The 16,796-nt window shown below is 41.1% G+C and overlaps 1 protein-coding gene across 8 annotated transcripts in view; it reads left to right on the top strand.

Annotated features, from left to right (window-relative positions):
* Positions 1-16,796, top strand: part of atp8a1 (ATPase phospholipid transporting 8A1) — a 116,292-nt gene that overhangs the window by 73,564 nt on the left and 25,932 nt on the right. For all 8 annotated transcript variants that reach the window (XR_004020421.1, XR_004020422.1, XM_030738597.1 and 5 more), the window contains 5 exons: positions 1,673-1,811; positions 4,511-4,575; positions 7,765-7,937; positions 8,972-9,155; positions 12,429-12,539. Coding sequence is in view for 6 of the 8 variants with exons in the window: in XM_030738597.1 (XP_030594457.1) it covers positions 1,673-1,811; positions 4,511-4,575; positions 7,765-7,937; positions 8,972-9,155; positions 12,429-12,539 (672 nt within the window). In the remaining 2 variants the exon portion in view is untranslated. The remainder of the gene's footprint in view (positions 1-1,672; positions 1,812-4,510; positions 4,576-7,764; positions 7,938-8,971; positions 9,156-12,428; positions 12,540-16,796) is intronic.

Here is a 16,796-nt window from a genome sequence, read left to right on the forward strand (position 1 = left end):
GTTCAAAATTGTGTGTGCTTTTGTAAGTTTCACCAGCAGGTAGAATTGGTTTTCTGTGAGGTGGGCCTGTGTGGAAGCGTTAGTCAAACACAGGAAGCCACAGAGTAAATCAGCCACTTGGCAGGTTTGTCATGGCTGCTCTTGGCTGCCCAAAAATAATGGAGGCAATCAATCATGAAATAAACATAAAAGCTTTCAGAGAGAAAAATGTAATGTGCATTGCCAAATGAGCAGAGTGTGGCACTGCTGCTGCCAGAGGCCCAACCCCAGTTCCCCTCCCTTGGTCCTACCCCGCTGTTTCTGCACTGTAGGGTAGGTAGAGTCTCCTGTTTCTTTTGGGGATGGAGAAGTAGCCCTTGGAGGACTAGATGGCCAAAGGGGGGATTGTGATTGGGCCAGGGTTGGGGCCACCCACACTTAAAAATGTACACAGTAATGCCACAGGGGGGCACAATGGAGTTACAGTGAAATTTTAAGGATGGAGACATTCCAGCAGTGTGTCTGAAGTTTGTCCTTCACATCATGTCTTAACTAAAATGATGATTATGTGTTACATTGGAAAATGTTTACATTTGATACTGATAGAAAAAACTAAAAGATCATTTATTTCTATTTCTTATATTCACAGTGATGTATTACAGGAAATAATCTTGCACAATCCCTGACTAATCTAAGTACCTCTATATTTATTGTTTACATCACTGAATGTCAGTGTAAAGTAATCTGCTTCAGGCTTTGAATTAAAAATGACTTCCCAGTTTTACTCAATGGTTTAAGCTTAATTAAGATTTTTCCTGGACTTCTTGCAGTTTAGCTCGGCCAACTCCCAGTAACAGCACTGTTTTCCAGGAAGGCAGTCAGTGTTAACGTACAACTTCTTAGTCTCTTTTCCTACACCGCAGCTCCACTTTGTAAATTTAGGACTTTTTTCTTTCACATATTAGAGTGAAAGAAAAGAAGTGATGAATTCACACCTTTAAGAGGCTTTCTCCTAGTGTTTCATGGAAATTTTGGTTAAGCTACCATATACCATCTACCAGCAACATGCTAGCTATGATATTGATTTTCCCCAGAAGTCCTGATGCAATTGGTTCTTGTATCATTAAAAAACAGAACAGCTTACATTGAAAAGGCCAATAAGAACTGGGCAAATACAGTCATGGTCTTCCCGAGGCGTAGTTTTCCAGGCTGTGTGGTTCCCAGTGATTAGCGTGGACAGACCGACAGACGTCCAGGCAGTAGGGCTCAGGTCACAATTTAAAGAGCTCCCAGAGCCTTTCCTCTGCTGCTGGCTCCTGTCTCCCTTCTACCCCTGGGTCTTGTCAAACCTTTGGCCTTGTGATGTGCCCATACAAGCCCACAGCCAGCCACAGGGAACCACAGAGTTTCCTGGGAAAAAACAGCAGCGGCATTTTGTGGGTGTGCTTGTGTGGGAGAGATCGTGTCCATAGATGCAAACACAGATGCAGGGGCACAGTAACTGATCCAAAACCCCTTAAGCCCGCTGTGGTTTTTACTTAGTGATAAACAAGAGTGGCTGACAAGGGGAAAACTCAACTGAGTGACTGACACTGTCCCGGCTCAGATGCTTGCCTGACACATGAGATTTTAAAGGCCTTCCTATGTTATGATCCCCGCTGACTGACTTGTTTACTGACTTTCTCTGGTGCAGAACCTGCAGCTCCTGGGTGCCACCGCGATAGAGGATAAGCTCCAGGATAAGGTGCCTGAAACCATCGAGACTCTAATGAAGGCTGACATCAAGATCTGGATCCTGACTGGGGACAAACAGGAAACAGCCATCAATATTGGTAAGCAGCATCATTTAGATGACTGTATGGTCTCTGAACTCGTGTGAATTCTACAGTGTCGTGTCGTTTTATTTCTACAATATTTAGTTAGTTTTTTTTTTTTTTTTTTTAACCAGTCAGTTCTTAAACAGTCAGTGCTCGCTTTCACACAGAGTTATCAAGAGATATCAAAGAGGAAACCTACTCCAAGGCTGGCAAACTGCCAGATAACAGATTGATGCAGCTGACATTGTTAAAAATGAGTTCTTTGGTAATGCAAACGCATCGGTTGCTATTTTCACCCTTGTTTGTGTTTCATAACGTACTTCAGCCTTGTTTGTGTGCTTGGTCTCTTACTAAAAGGAAAGTCCCTGGCAAGCCTGATCTTGGCTGTGCTTAAGTGCATGCCAGCATCTTACAGGTACTCCAGTCATTCTTCACCCAGCAAGACAAACTACTGACAAGCTGAATGTTTCTCTGTCACACATATCTACTGAAAACATCCGTCGCAGAATGCCAGATGATGTACGAGCACCCTGCACTGACATGAAATAAATAACATGCACATGTACACAAGCAGGCACGTCTCATGTATCTAGCTCCCCCCGGAGGTTTTGCAGATGTTATCGGAAAGGTGACTAACGCTGGTTGTCCGTTTCACTTCGTATTCTTGTTCCCTCTGTGAGAGATGTGTTCAAGTAAAACAAATGGATCAACCTTGAATACATTCAGCCAAGGTAACACAGAGTCCAGAAAAATAGATATCAAAAGTGCCTCCATTTGTGGCTGCTACTGCCACTGTGGCCTCGCTGAATCAGGCCTTTGTACCCACTGTGCCCAGATGTGAGGCACCAGAAGCTTGTGCTCACTGGAAGTATTTTTACAGGTCTGCCTTTTGACTGAGTTGCTCTGTAAAAATTCTGCCTAATATTGACTTTATTTTTTACTATTTTCCTCACTGAAAGATGATACCAATTGGCAGAGTTTATGGTGCAGCTTTAGCCAAATTAGACTGATGCATTCAGCCCAGGACATTATTTAACATTTGGAGGTGGCCTAAACCACCCAAGTGCTACTTTTGGCACATAATATTGGGCAAAAATGCTGTTGAGTTTACACATTAAACAAAATTTTTATCAATGTAATAATATTGTAATTTGTTAAGCATTCAGGTGTGTTTGATTTGAAGCTGTAAAGATTTTCCTAGATCCAGTTTGTCCCTAAACCTGAACTATAATGACATAATACAGTATAAAGAAACTATTCTGAAACTTTCTGGCTGTCTGAGAAAAGAGCAATGTTTGCTCTTGGACATCCTCGCAGTGCTGTGAGCTGTTACTTGAGAGGAGCTGTGTGTATGTAATTCTCAAGGCAGGTAAGAGCCAGAATTTACTAAAAGGAAGGAGCCTGCCCATCAGTTAGGAAAACAGCCTTCACTTTACTAACACTCAGCTAAGCTTGGCTGGAGGGTGCATCATGTCCTTAAGCAGAGAGGGGCCAAAGAGTAAACACCAGCCCTTATCTGACCACACTAATATGAGCCCCTGAGCCCCCATTATGTTGACCGTTCATTCTTACCATCGTTTTACAATAATTTTTCAAGCCCCCATTCTTTCTGCCTCTCAAAGTCCCAGTCAGGATGTTACCCCTCTTTGAGTGGCTTTTGTGGCTAAAGTTTGTATTTCTAATTGTTGCTCCCGAGGCAAAATTCCAGATTAGCCTGACACAAGTGTCATTGTTAGACATTCCTCAAATCCCGTGGGAGCAGCGTTTGGTTCCGCCTGAGATGGAGAAAGGCCAGGAATTTAACTTTGGTGACATAAAGAAAAAAAGAAAACGCTGTCAAATGAGCTAAAGGTAAACACATTAAACGGAAGGCAGGAATTGACAAGGGGGGAAGGGCGTGGAGACGGCGTTGAGATGGGGGAGACATTTTGCACACATTGGCGAATTTTTGGCCGTTTGCACCTTTGCACTTAAGAAAACAATCTGCCAGGCCCCAGACTCCAGCCCTGTTTGGTATTGCCTCTGGAGGTGAAATTTACACATTTCCTCTTTGTGTGTGTACATGTGTGTGTACGTGTGTGTGTGTGTGTGTGTGTGTGTGTGTGTGTGTGTGTGTGTATACTGTGTGTGCACTGTTGTGTTCTGTTCCATGTTTTGTGAATAATCTTATCTCAGTTTCGCTCACAGAGAATGCCACCCATATATTCACAAAACACTGGCTTTGTGGTAACCCCCTTAAAGAAGTTAAAATCCTTTTCCAGACAGAAGCAAAGTGTAGAAGCCCACAAATATTTATGTGGTTATGGCCACAGATGGCAGCCCCTTTCATACAGCCACAGCACTAAACTGAAGGCTTCAGTCTTGGTTCGTGAAATATTTCTGTTTTCCCCAATGGGAGGCGCCCTCTACCACCTTGCTGGTGACCCTGAGCGTCTGTCCTGGCCAAAAGCTGAGGGAAACGCTCCCCAGAGAGCCATGTTGGGTAACTTGGAGTTGTAACTGCCTATTAAAACAGGAAACTGACAAACTCTTGTAAACCAAACTCATTAGTCATGTCCTGAGACACTTGCTTTGAGCTGTAAAATTTTAATTGGATCCCTCAAAGTATTGTTTCACTTATTTGATTCTTGTAGATTTTGTATATTTTATGTGCTTTCCTCTGAAGGTTTTTGATCCAAAATGTAAAATTTTATCTTTTTTTTTTTTTCCTGTAGGACATTCCTGCAAATTGCTGACCAAGAACATGGGCATGATTGTGATCAATGAAGACACCTTGGATGTAAGTATACAGGATTTTGCTTACCCACAAATCAAACTTCCCTGCAAAGAGGAGTCAAAACACATAGAGCTCTCACTTCTTTAAAAAAAATCAGTGAGCAAAACTGTGGCTTCAAAAACTTTCATTCCAACTATTTCATTTAATCTAAAGCATGATTTAATTTCTCCATTACTGTGATAAAAATAATACTAACCTATTTTCCATTTGTTTTAATTTCAGCATATCAATACCAGTGTTGGGTACATGTCAAATAAAGAAGTATTACTGTCAGAGATCACATTAACAGACAAAGGTCATTCATGCTATACAAAACTGATCAACAGTTCTTCTACATGGAAAATAGACATAGTACTGTACAGAAGCTAAAGCACTTACTGAACATCTATCCCCTCATGACTTTACCCAGTCCCTGTGAAAAGTAGAAAATCTCAAAACTAAAATGATGAGGCTGTAGGGAGTCTTCCATGTAAAGTCCTCACACATCCTAAATTCTGCATTTAACATCTTTAAGACACCCAGCAGAGAAGTCTGTTGACCCCCCAGCAGGAGAGCCTTGTCTGTTGTTTCTGAGATTGAAAAGGGCAAGTCCCTGCACTTCCAGCAGGAGAAAGCTGAGCACAGGAGCCACAGATGGAGGAGAAACTTGCAGTGTTTAGCTTGTCGGACAAGAAGGGGATGGAGGTGGGGAGAAGAAGGGAATGAAGGAGTGGAAAGCAGCACTGGGGGGGGGGGGGGGGGGGGGTGATGACGGACGGCCTTCACTCTGTCAGCCGGTCGTTAGGCGTGATAAATGAAGTTGAGGTAGAAATTCGGGGTTGGTGCATTCATAAAGCTCACGAACCAGCACTTTGAAATGTCAGCTCCCATTCTGCTGTGGTTGAGCAGATGCTTACATAAGGCAGTTTGTTAAAATGCAAAAAAGAGAAATCTCTCCAACAAGACTGAGGAGGAACAGTGAACAGAGGGCGAGGCAGCAGGGCTGGTAGTTCTGAGTCCTCTCGTGCTGCAGAGGAGAGTAATTGAAGCATGTCTTGCCTCTTTGCAGTGTTTAGAAATGGTTATCAACAGGAGGACCCAGTTTTTGACATCTCCTGTGCTAAATGGTACATGAAGTGAAATTCTTGAAGTAAAATGCTTTCTCTAAGTTATGATTAGGTCTTTCTGAAAGGTTTTGTCTCCTAGTCAGGGTATTTTGAGAGCAAATAGCACTTGTATAGCATTGGCGTATTAATCTCATGCACAGTTACAGACAGATGAGGTTCATTATTTTCACTTTTCTAACACTAAAATAGCATTTCTACACACTCTACCTTAACTCTTCATAGGTTTTTTTTTCCAGTGACATATTAGTCAAAAGTATGTGTCTGTATTCTTCTCACTAAGGTGGAACATCCCCCATTTGGATGCCTCCAAGTGTAAGAAAGACGATGACATTAGGTCCATACAGAGGTCCAGATTCCACATAATGAGTGTCTCGTTCTTTAGGCTGTGTCACTCAAGGCATATATAAACAATGGAGCTCAGTTTTTATGGGAAGCTCTTTTGGATTTCTGAATGGACAACACATATACTTTCCAAAACCAAACACTAGCTTGTCACATAGGCTAAACTGCTCATTATAGCCACAACAAAAGAGGCTTCAGGAGGAGACAAGTAGCATTAGTGCAAGAATTCCTCGGTGGAAATTAGGGGGGAAATGACCGCCCTCCTTAAGGAAATGGTAAACTTTGCTTATCGCACTGGGATGAATACATTGCGCCCAAACACAGCAAATTCTTTCACGTACATATGTTTCCAGCACACACATGCTCTCACACTGGGATGTCATCTGGAAACTCAGGAGAAGCAGTTGTAGTTGAATGGAGCAGTTGTATGTAGATATAACAACTTATGACTTTTCCGGCCTGAACACACACACAGACGTGCACTCGCCTACCCACTGCTCATCTCGTGCTGTTTTACAGACCCCATCAGGGATGGTTAAGTCCTCGCAGCTGCTCTCCACTTGTATCCTCTCGCTCAGTTTCTCTCTCCTGTTAATCCATCATCTCTCTCTCTGTGCGTGTGTCTCGCTCTCCTCCGCTCCCTTTGTGAAACGTAAAGCCGCTTTCTCCAAATATTTCCTTTAAGCTGAGGTTTCAGAGTTTTGTTATGCCAAGCGAACACTGCGTGGTCCCCCTGGTACAATCTGACCACTTTGACATATTTGACCTCCACACCGGGATGGACCCCTCCTATTAACTGGCACAATTCTTTTTTTTTTAATCTTTTTCAGCTGTTCGGGAATCAGTAAATTGCATTGTATCTTTGATTTGCATGTGCTGAATGCAACAATATAAAAAATATAAATTAAACTATTGGCTACATGTGCAGTAAAGCATCTTGCAAGTGTGGTTAGTAGTATGCTGTCACACAGATAATGGTTACACACAGAGATTGGTTTTGTTTGCTAATGACTTCACCATCTGTGGTGAGCATGATTTAATGAAGATCTCACCACTCTATCATCCAGTCCACATGCCCGTATACCACTACAGTTAATCCTCTTGTCAGTGTCATATTTATAGCTTTTCATCATCACCATAGATATATGTGCTGTAAAAGCAAACAGAATCTACCCACAGAACTCATCTGTGTTATTACATCATAGCTAAGGCCTCAGTGTAATAAATATGAGGGTGATAATAAATATTTAAAATATCAAGTGCAGCTGCTCTGCGGCAGTCAGGGATTAGAGTGGACAGATCTGTCTGTTTTAAACTAAAATGAAATTGGGGATTAGATTAATATTACTATAAATAAATATGAATATGTTTAGAATCAAAAATCCCCCAGTCAGAATTGATTAAATTTAAGCATTGTGCAGAAAAATTAATTCCATAGTTGTGAGTTTTGGTATTGCAATCCAAATTAAACTGGTGTGTTTTCAGAATTTAATATATATATAAACATTTCTTCAGTGTGGTTTGATTTTTAGATTTTACCATGTATTAAAAAGAGTAAATGATCTGCATTTTGGTCCAGATCCTAATTTGTAAGCTGAATACTGAAAATCTAAGCATCATAAATACACTGACATTTTTTAACCAGAATCATCATGAACGCCAGTACATCCGCACAACGTATGTAACAACAGTACACGTAACTCTAGAGGCAGTGAACATCTCATGCTTGTTTTCCCTCATACAGAGAACAAGAGAGACACTCAGCCACCACTGTGGAATGCTGGGAGATTCCCTCTACAAGGAAAATGACTTTGCTCTCATTATTGATGGAAAGACTCTAAAATACGCTCTTACATTCGGAGTGCGCCAGTACTTCCTGGACCTCGCCTTGTCCTGTAAAGCTGTCATATGCTGCAGGTAAGATTTACCCTTGAAACAATAAAATAAACTGGTAGCAAGCAAGGCATGTAAGACACTAAATGTTCCGTCTAAATAAATTTCTGGAATATAGTAAATAATCCCAAAGCCCAAGTTGTTGTCATGAAGTTTTCTATCAGAGCAAAATCTTTAAAATGGCCCAAATTAAATTGGGAATTATGTGGTAAAACTACACATTATTATTTCTTCACCATAAAGGTCATCTAACATTTTTATGGCATCATAAAATGGCAACTTTAAACAAGAAGGTGCACTGTTGACCTGCCCAGGCTGCATAAATGATAGGAAGCACTTAAGTAGTCAAGCAACCATGACGGGGTCTGTGGCCAAAACTCTGTACCATGTTTTTGGAACAACAGCGACCCTTTAGATGCCACGCTATTACTCTGTGCTGTACGTCAAATTTTTATTTATTTTTTTGCCCCCACCTCTACCTGCCTTTGCCTTGTGCACACTTTGTGGGCACTAAGATAAACCGGGAGATGAATGAGGCCTCTTAAACCACGGAGAACATAAACATTAACAGTTTCACAGCTAAAGACAGACATGCAGTTTACAGCATCATCTCCAGAGAATTTCTTTGCTGGATACTGTGCTGATTTTGGTGAACAAAGAGGAAGCCACTGTGAGGGAGGCTTTGGTGACAGTGAAGGCATAAAGCTAAGGAAGAGGATTGGTTTACTTAATGAATTAAGAAAAGGCTCATCTATTCTGTTAGAGAATAAAGTGAGTAGTACTTTTAGTAGTATATAAAGAGCCAACTTTAATGTTGCTACTATACATTACTTAGAAAGTTCACCCCAGAGTCTTCATGTTTCAGTGTATTCCAACATTATTGGGCTTTTTTGACAATTAGCAGAAAATTTTTTTAAAAAGTCAAAGTAAAAACTGAAACCTTCAAAGTGATCCAAGCATATACACAACACATACAGTTGACTGGTTTTAGTGTTCAGTAATTATTTAAGGTGTTACGACTGACTGACCCATTTCTATTCTCCATCACTCCCTTTTAGAGTATCTCCTCTTCAGAAGTCAGAAGTGGTTGAGATGGTAAAAAAACAAGTGAAGGTAATCACTCTGGCCATCGGTGACGGTGCTAACGACGTAGGAATGATCCAAACAGCTCACGTCGGTGTGGGAATCTCAGGCAACGAGGGTCTGCAGGCAGCGAACTCCTCAGACTACTCTATTGCCCAGGTGAGCACAGTAGCAGTGGAGGAAATACGCAACATGTGGATTAAGAGTTAAAGAATAAAAACACAAGTATATAAAGTGGGAACTTTATATACTTGTGTTTTTATTAATGTCATTATTTGAAACTTAAGCCATGTTCAGTTTCAAATAATGACATTAATATATGCACAAGTCCCTGTGAGGTAAAGGCTCAGGCTTCTGACTGCTCTAAAATTTAGGAATGTTTTTTCTGCTTTTGGCTCTGTATGATGTCATTGTGAGGGGACATCCTTAATATGGTCATCTCAGGCACACAGCTTCTTCTGTGAGCACAGAAGGCCCATCTGCCTAATGTTCAAACCTTCTCGTTATGAGGGGTAGCCACTTTGAAGAAACGTGTCTTAAAGCGAGAGGGAAGGGAGCTAAAGCAGTTTGCATGAACTGAGAGGCTTCCAAAAAGTCCAGTATGAGATAAATAAGGGTTATTTTGACTAATGAATCATGCAATGTTACTCTATTAGAACCTGAAAAACAAAAATATGGAGATGAGAATGAGTATAATAGGTACCTTTTAAAAATAATAAATCATAATTTGTGCAATGGGTTTGACAGGTTTGAGTAACTTCAGCCTGATTTCAGGGATTTGAGGGTCAGAGAAAGACAATAATAACAGGAACTAATCTTCAAGTCTTGTAGAGGTCAGTAATAAAAGATCAGCAACTGTGAAAATTAAAGTATCAGGTAGATAATAATATTGAATTTGGCTAAAACAAAGTGAAAATCATAATATTAGACATTTTGATTAACACTTCAAAGCCGCATACTTTAGCAGTAACAGTGTTATTCATGCCTTGTCCTCTGAAACTCAGCGACAGCCCTGTCACTCTTTTCTCAAATGTGTTACATGTTATTGATAGCTTGGCACATTGTTCTGAGTAACAATGAGTAATATTCCTGAAAGTGCTTTAGCTTATACAATGAAGTAGCATCTCCTGTAAAACAGGCATGTGGTGAAATCCAACTCCCAACGTAACTATAGAGAAACAGATTCTGGCAAAATGCTGCTTAAATCCTTACTTACTGTCCTAGCAACCCGTTTGTTTGATATGTGATACCAGTTGGCGCGAAATCCATGCCATTTGTGGGTCTGTTACACAGCACACAACTTAGTGTGTTTGTACAGCCAACAGACTTGAGAGTATATGAAACTAAGAGTTGAGTAAGACACAATACACTTTCTGTTCCTCAGTATGCAATTACTAATCAAGAGACTTGGGTATGTCTGAAGTGCCCCATTTAATCCACATGACATGTAGGAAGTGTATGTTCTTCAAAGACAGGTGGCCTCTTGTAATCGATTTAGGTTGTGTCCCTGCATCAAATTAAATTACACCTCCAGATTTCCAGTGGTACTTTCCGCATCTTGGCGCAACGGTACATTAACTGTAATTTGCTGACTACAAACTGAAATCAATCCCGGGAAGTTGCATAACTTGTTTTTCTACTCCTATACATGATTCAGATTAATGTCTGAGAGTGTCAGATGAGCACTGTGCTGCTATAGATTACTAGGCAGCTACATTCAATACGTGAAAACTCAGTGCTATGCGTTAAAGTAAGTGGAGAGGAAAGAGGCTTCGGGCCGAGGCACCTCTGCTGTCTGTCTGTCATCAGCTCAGCTCTGTGTTAACTGATGTTTGATCCGGCCCTTCGAGGGGTCACACAAACTGGGAGCTGCGACTGTTCTTTCAAGTCACCAAGGAGTTCTGCGTTGATGCTGAAAGACAAGCAGACCCCAAAATAAACAAACTTGTGTTCCAAATTTCAGGCTGAGTCACTCTGTACTCACAGTACAGTTGGGATATATAGCAAGTTTGCCTTTTTTTTTTTTTCTCCAGTGTGGTCAAAATATAGGGTTTTACTATACTCCACATAGTGCGCTAAAAGTATAACACAACTCCTCACAAAAGTGTAACACTGATCGTCACTACCTGAATGGGTAAGGAGAAGATACCACATGGAGAAAAGAAATAAACATATCACATCATAAACTACCACACAGTATATCTGTTTAATAATTTTGTAAGAACTAGTATATGCCCATACTACAGTAATATTTGTGCTATTGGCAAGCCGATATGCTTAATCACATTCAGAAAAGTCACAAACAGGGGTGGTCGATGCTGTTAATATTCCAGCCTGTTGCTAGGTGGCATGTGTATGTGGATATAAATGAGGCATAGATCCAGTTTCTGCAGAATTAAATGTTATAGATGTTATTGTTGTGAAATAAAAATGATACAATGTTTTTTAAGGTGTTATAAATACCAAAAATTATAAACACACAAAAATATGTATATTTTAATAGTGCATAAATACTAAAAAATTTTAGCCCATTGCTAGGTGGTTGCTAGGCAATATGATGACATCATTACATCTGAGATAGATAAGAACCTTCAGGGGCCTAAGATTTATCAGTGTACCAGGTTTGGTTTTGCAGCTCCTGATGGTCACATACAAAGAAACAAACACACACACACACACACACACACACACACACACACACACACACACACACACACACACACACAGATTTTGCTCATTATACTGTAGATATGCTGGGTGTAAATTTTTTTATAATAAAAAAATGTGTCAGTATTTATTTTTTAGCCAAAGTTGATCTGTCATGTTTTAATTGTGCACCAGCAATAATGAAATTAATGAAGCCAAGAAAGTGACCTGAGTAGTGTCTGACGGGGCCTTTTCCTTTTGCCAGTGGGCTCACTAATTAGAAGCAAAGAGGGAGAAGTGATCAAGTGAATTATTTTGGACATAACCTAGCCCTCTACCCCTCTTCTAGATGGCTCGAAGGTGTGATGAAACACTTGTTCTGCTCCAGTGCTATCACACTCATCAGCTAAAATTGCAGTGTGATTGAAAGTTCACCCCAAGCCTTACATAGTGGTATAATTATGAAGCCATTTAACTATTATGCGCAGCCCTTGGAGACTAATACCCCTACATGAACCCCTCTAATTTCAGCAGCTCAAAGCTTGGCCTTATAGGCTTTGTCTACACGTTTCTGGAATGCGTTAGTGAGCGCTTTGGCTACAAATGCCTCATCAGAGGCTCTCTGAATGACAAAAGACCTTTTTTTTTAATCTTGAAGTTCTGTAACTCTTTTACTGCTCGAGCACTGATCTCTGATTACAAGAACCATTAGACAGTCTACTGTACACAGATGTCTGCTATCCATTCATTTTGTCATTTTCCTCCATTTATTTCCCTCCCACACAGTTCAAATACTTAAAGAATCTGCTGCTTGTTCACGGAGCCTGGAATTACAACCGCGTAGCCAAGTGCATCCTGTACTGCTTCTACAAGAATATTGTCCTCTACATCATTGAGGTGAGACTCACACAGAAGCTCTCAACAGTGAGGTGAATGCACAGCTTTGAGATTTTTTTCTTCAAAGCGATGCAAATGACACGACTGCGTAAAGGCAAAGATTCCTTGTTAGAGTTTCCATGTTTGTATTTCTGTTGACTGGTCCCTCACAGTACCTGCCAGGTTGTGCAGCTGCTGGGTGAAGGATTTGAGTTTTGACATATCGAGACAGAATATACACAAACACATGGGCGCACTTACAGACCTACACACTCTATAATACAGGATATAATTAACAGGAAGTCTGCCTTTAGTCCTTGCCAGTTATTGAATCCTCAGAATATTAATCCACAGTTCAGCTGCATTAATGTGAAGGCACATCAGCTCACTAGTCTGTGCTAGCATTTGGAAGTATTAATTTTACTGTTTTATTCTGTTAACAGCAGCTGCAGCCACGTATGTGAATAACATTGGGCATGCCAAGAAATAAAATGCAGATTGTTATTTACAAGTGGGCAAGTACATCATGCTCCAACTTAGGCTGTGATGATAGTAAAATATTGAGGTTAAAAAAATTTGTATTTTATGTATTTTATCAAATGGCTTTGTACTGTTTTACAAGAGAATAATAAGCATTCATATGCACTGTGTATTTATTTTGCCCCAAATAATGTTTAGTAACTTTTCTCCCAGCTTTGTGATTATCAAAGTTTTACTGTCCTGGTGGTGGGAAATGTTCACAGACACTCTGACACTCTCCCTGCATATCAGTGGATAAGGATTAGATAGTTTCACGTGTCTTTGCCAACATCAGTCAGTTGTTGCATGGTGAGTTTCATGGCATCTGACAGGAACCAGACCCAGTGCAGACTGCAGGCTCAGATCTATAACCAAGAGTGACCAGACAAGTGAAGTGCTTCCTATCATCAGCAGCTTTATCACTGGTAGTGGCTTTGCCCCTTCTCAAAAATTCAGAATTGGAAACTGCTGAGTGTTTGATCTTTGAGTTTCACCACTCACAGTGTGTCAAAATGTTTCAGTGTCACCACACAGCATAAATGAAAACACGACATGTAGCGAGTTACACGAAGTGTGTCACATCCGGGAACAGAGCAGAAGAAAAAGACATTATTTGGCCACTTTCAAAAATGCTCTCTCCATCTCTCCATCCTCATGTTGGTAGGTTCTTGAACAGATAGGAAGATTTGCACATATTGCTTTATATGCTTGTGAAATGTGGACAGTTTAAGAGTCCTTCCTGCTGAGGCTGTGTAGTGGCTGGACATGACAAGCTACAGGTTTTTAAAATATCATAGCCACATAACCTTTTTATGGAAATATGAGCACTTTAAAATGTGCTTTTGTTGATCCTCTTTCTGTGACATTTGACCTCTGATCCCTTTTTTAAAAATCCTCATTTTAGTTTATGTGCCATGAAAAATCGGTCGTCTACTTTAAGCATTCCAGCGTGTCTGCTTCTGACTTATTGTGACCTGGAAAAAAGGGTAACTGGTCTCTCTCCAGGCTGTAACTGCAGTTATAAATTCATTGTGACTATTCGATCCTGCTGCCCTTTTCCAGATATGCTGTAATAGTTCAGAGAACTTCAAAGTAAAAGTAAAATTCAATTTTCAGCAAATGTAATTTTCTATTGGCACGATCCATTACATTTGACATTTATGTCTCAAAATTGGATTACTCTTGTTTGTCCCTGTTTTTAATCATGGGTAAACTTTAGTTTTTCACTCACTAAGAATTTGATTTTCAAGTTCAAAAAAGGTGGATAACATCGCATCAAAACCTGCTCAGTGTTCTTCTCAGCATCCTTTTTGTGTGTGTGTGTCTCTGTGTGTGTATCCAGGTACCGCTCCTCTTTGAAACATACCAGGTCCATTTTCAAAGGTCTTTTTCCAGCACTGGAACATAACATTGATAGTTGTGTCTGCAGGGCGACCTTCTTTCCAGCACACCTTTTGTTGCTTTCTGAAAACATAAGTCCCCTCCCCCTCTAATGCGCACTGCTTCAGGGGACTGAAGTACATAATAGGACATTTTCTTCACTATTTGGCTGCTTCAGTATTTGAAATGTCCCCGTATTGTAAGACCCTGACATCTAACACAGCAGCAACCCCGGGGTATGAGTAAAAGCTGCATTTGTTGCACTAATAGGTTTACTTTTGAGCTTGCATGTTTTCCCCTCGACTCTTGGGATACCTTGCAAGCAGAGAATCAAGAATGTTGATGGGAATTTTAACTTTTTGTTCGCTGCACCATTGTCCTGTACAGTGTGGGTTACAATTTGAATGCCAGGGCAGGAAGACTCTGTGCTCAAGCCTCTTTTCATCTCCCTCTCCTTCCACTAGGTCTTTGCTTTCTTATAAGACACATAGAGTAGGAGGGTGAAGGATTCTCAGCCTATTGTGGAAGACATGAATGTTAGCACAACTTAGTCTGAGGCTCTTGGAACGGTTCAGGATTTTTTTGTGACTCACAGAGGGTTAATTGTGAGTCAGAATGTAAGGCTGTCACTCCAGCGGACGATTGACTGACATGTGCAACTGGAGAACAGTTTGAGCATGATCATGCTTGAGCTATGAATTTTTGTTTGATTTAAAGGGGAAAAAAAGGCATCAATAATTAGCCAAATATTTTTAAGAATGTCCAGTAACTAAGCAAAGATCAAGAATAGTTCATAACCTTGAATGACTGAAGAATAGGAATGAAAAAAGTGGAATTCGGCCACATTAAAGCTAAGAGACCTTTTTAAAAGAAACCATAGAAACTTAGTTCAAATGGATGAGCCAGCTGGCCACTCAGCTTTGATTGACACATTGCCAGGGTACTACAGAGGGGGCTGATGGACAAGTGGCATTTATGAGGCAATTACATGGAAGCTCATTCACTGGAGCTCAGTTTAGTCAGAGACAGCTCCGAGCAGCAGAGCAAAGCTTGCCGACCAGTAGCTCTGAATTAATCCACAGAGGCCAAGCCTGGCATTGTAAGAGCTTCTGTTTGTAGCTCCACATATTTCCAGCATATTTATCAGCACTCTCTTTATGCGGCTCTTTATTCTTCACTTGCTTTGTGTATGAATTCCACTAGCAAATCTGCAGTGCTGAGCTTAAAAGTATCAGGGCTCACATTGTTGGGGACAAATGTCATACTCTCCCCCACCCTCCAGCCACTTCTAGAGCAGCACTGGAATCAATGATTTTTCATTTGCTGATGAATATTCAAGTCTTCTTATCTGTTAGCCCTGGGCCAATCCTCCTTTTTTTCCCCCCCAGCTCCCGCTTCCCTCCATCACTGTTTTTCATGATGTGCAGTGAGGGAGAGAGGCCAGCCACACCCCTTCGCTGAGTGGCACTCAATGAGGAGAAGAAAAGGGAAGAAAAAATCCTGCCTGGTCCTTCCCCTAATGAGCAAATCAATGCATCTGTCCCTCAAGAGACGGAGAGAGTGAGAAAGAGAGAGAAGCTATTGGGACCCCAGAGACCAGGCCAAAACACTCACACAGAAGCAGTTACCACATGCTATGAATAGGAGTCTTTTTTAACTTAGCACAACAATATATCAGCTCAGAGCCTCTCACTGAACAGAGCTGTAATTAATTCAGCAGTTTGACCTACCGGCTAGCCCCTCGTTACCGTTGCTTGAGCCCTGCTAATGGATGACGCTGCCTCATGGCTTGGGCTTCATCTACATATAACCTATAGCAACAGCGTCTGAATATATTTCTGAACAAAACAGCTAAGGCTTTTGTTGTTTTGCCAGAGGATGTACTGTACATCTTTTGGTTCAGAGCCATATGTAGCCCCACACTCGACTGAGTTTAAAACTAGGCCCTCTCTTATAAAAGAAACAACATCATGGTAGAGTGCACCTGATGAAGTAGAGGGTGGGATCTTGGATGGGTGGGTGAGACAGCGAGGGGTAGGTGAGGGGCGGGGTCTGGGGCAAACAGAGGCCTCATCTACACCCCCTCACCACTTGTTTTCATACCTACACTTTCACGATTAAATGGGAAGGACCAGTGGCAGATTATTATTGGTCGTGTAGACGGTGGCAGCGGCGGGTGGGGCCCTCAAAAAGGCTTTGTCTCAATCTGAGAATTTGTAGCAGTTCATGCCTTCATAATGAAGTTTAATGAAGCGAGGAAATGCTTGGTTAGCCGTGGCCAAAACACAGCACCCCCGATGTTCCCTTGACAGTTTTGGCATGAGTCTGTCCAGGACCACAACATTGCAAACTGTAACTGTGTAAGGTGCAATTGCTGAT

This window comes from Archocentrus centrarchus, chromosome 10, assembly GCF_007364275.1.
Source record: "Archocentrus centrarchus isolate MPI-CPG fArcCen1 chromosome 10, fArcCen1, whole genome shotgun sequence".
Classification (NCBI taxonomy): domain Eukaryota; kingdom Metazoa; phylum Chordata; class Actinopteri; order Cichliformes; family Cichlidae; genus Archocentrus; species Archocentrus centrarchus.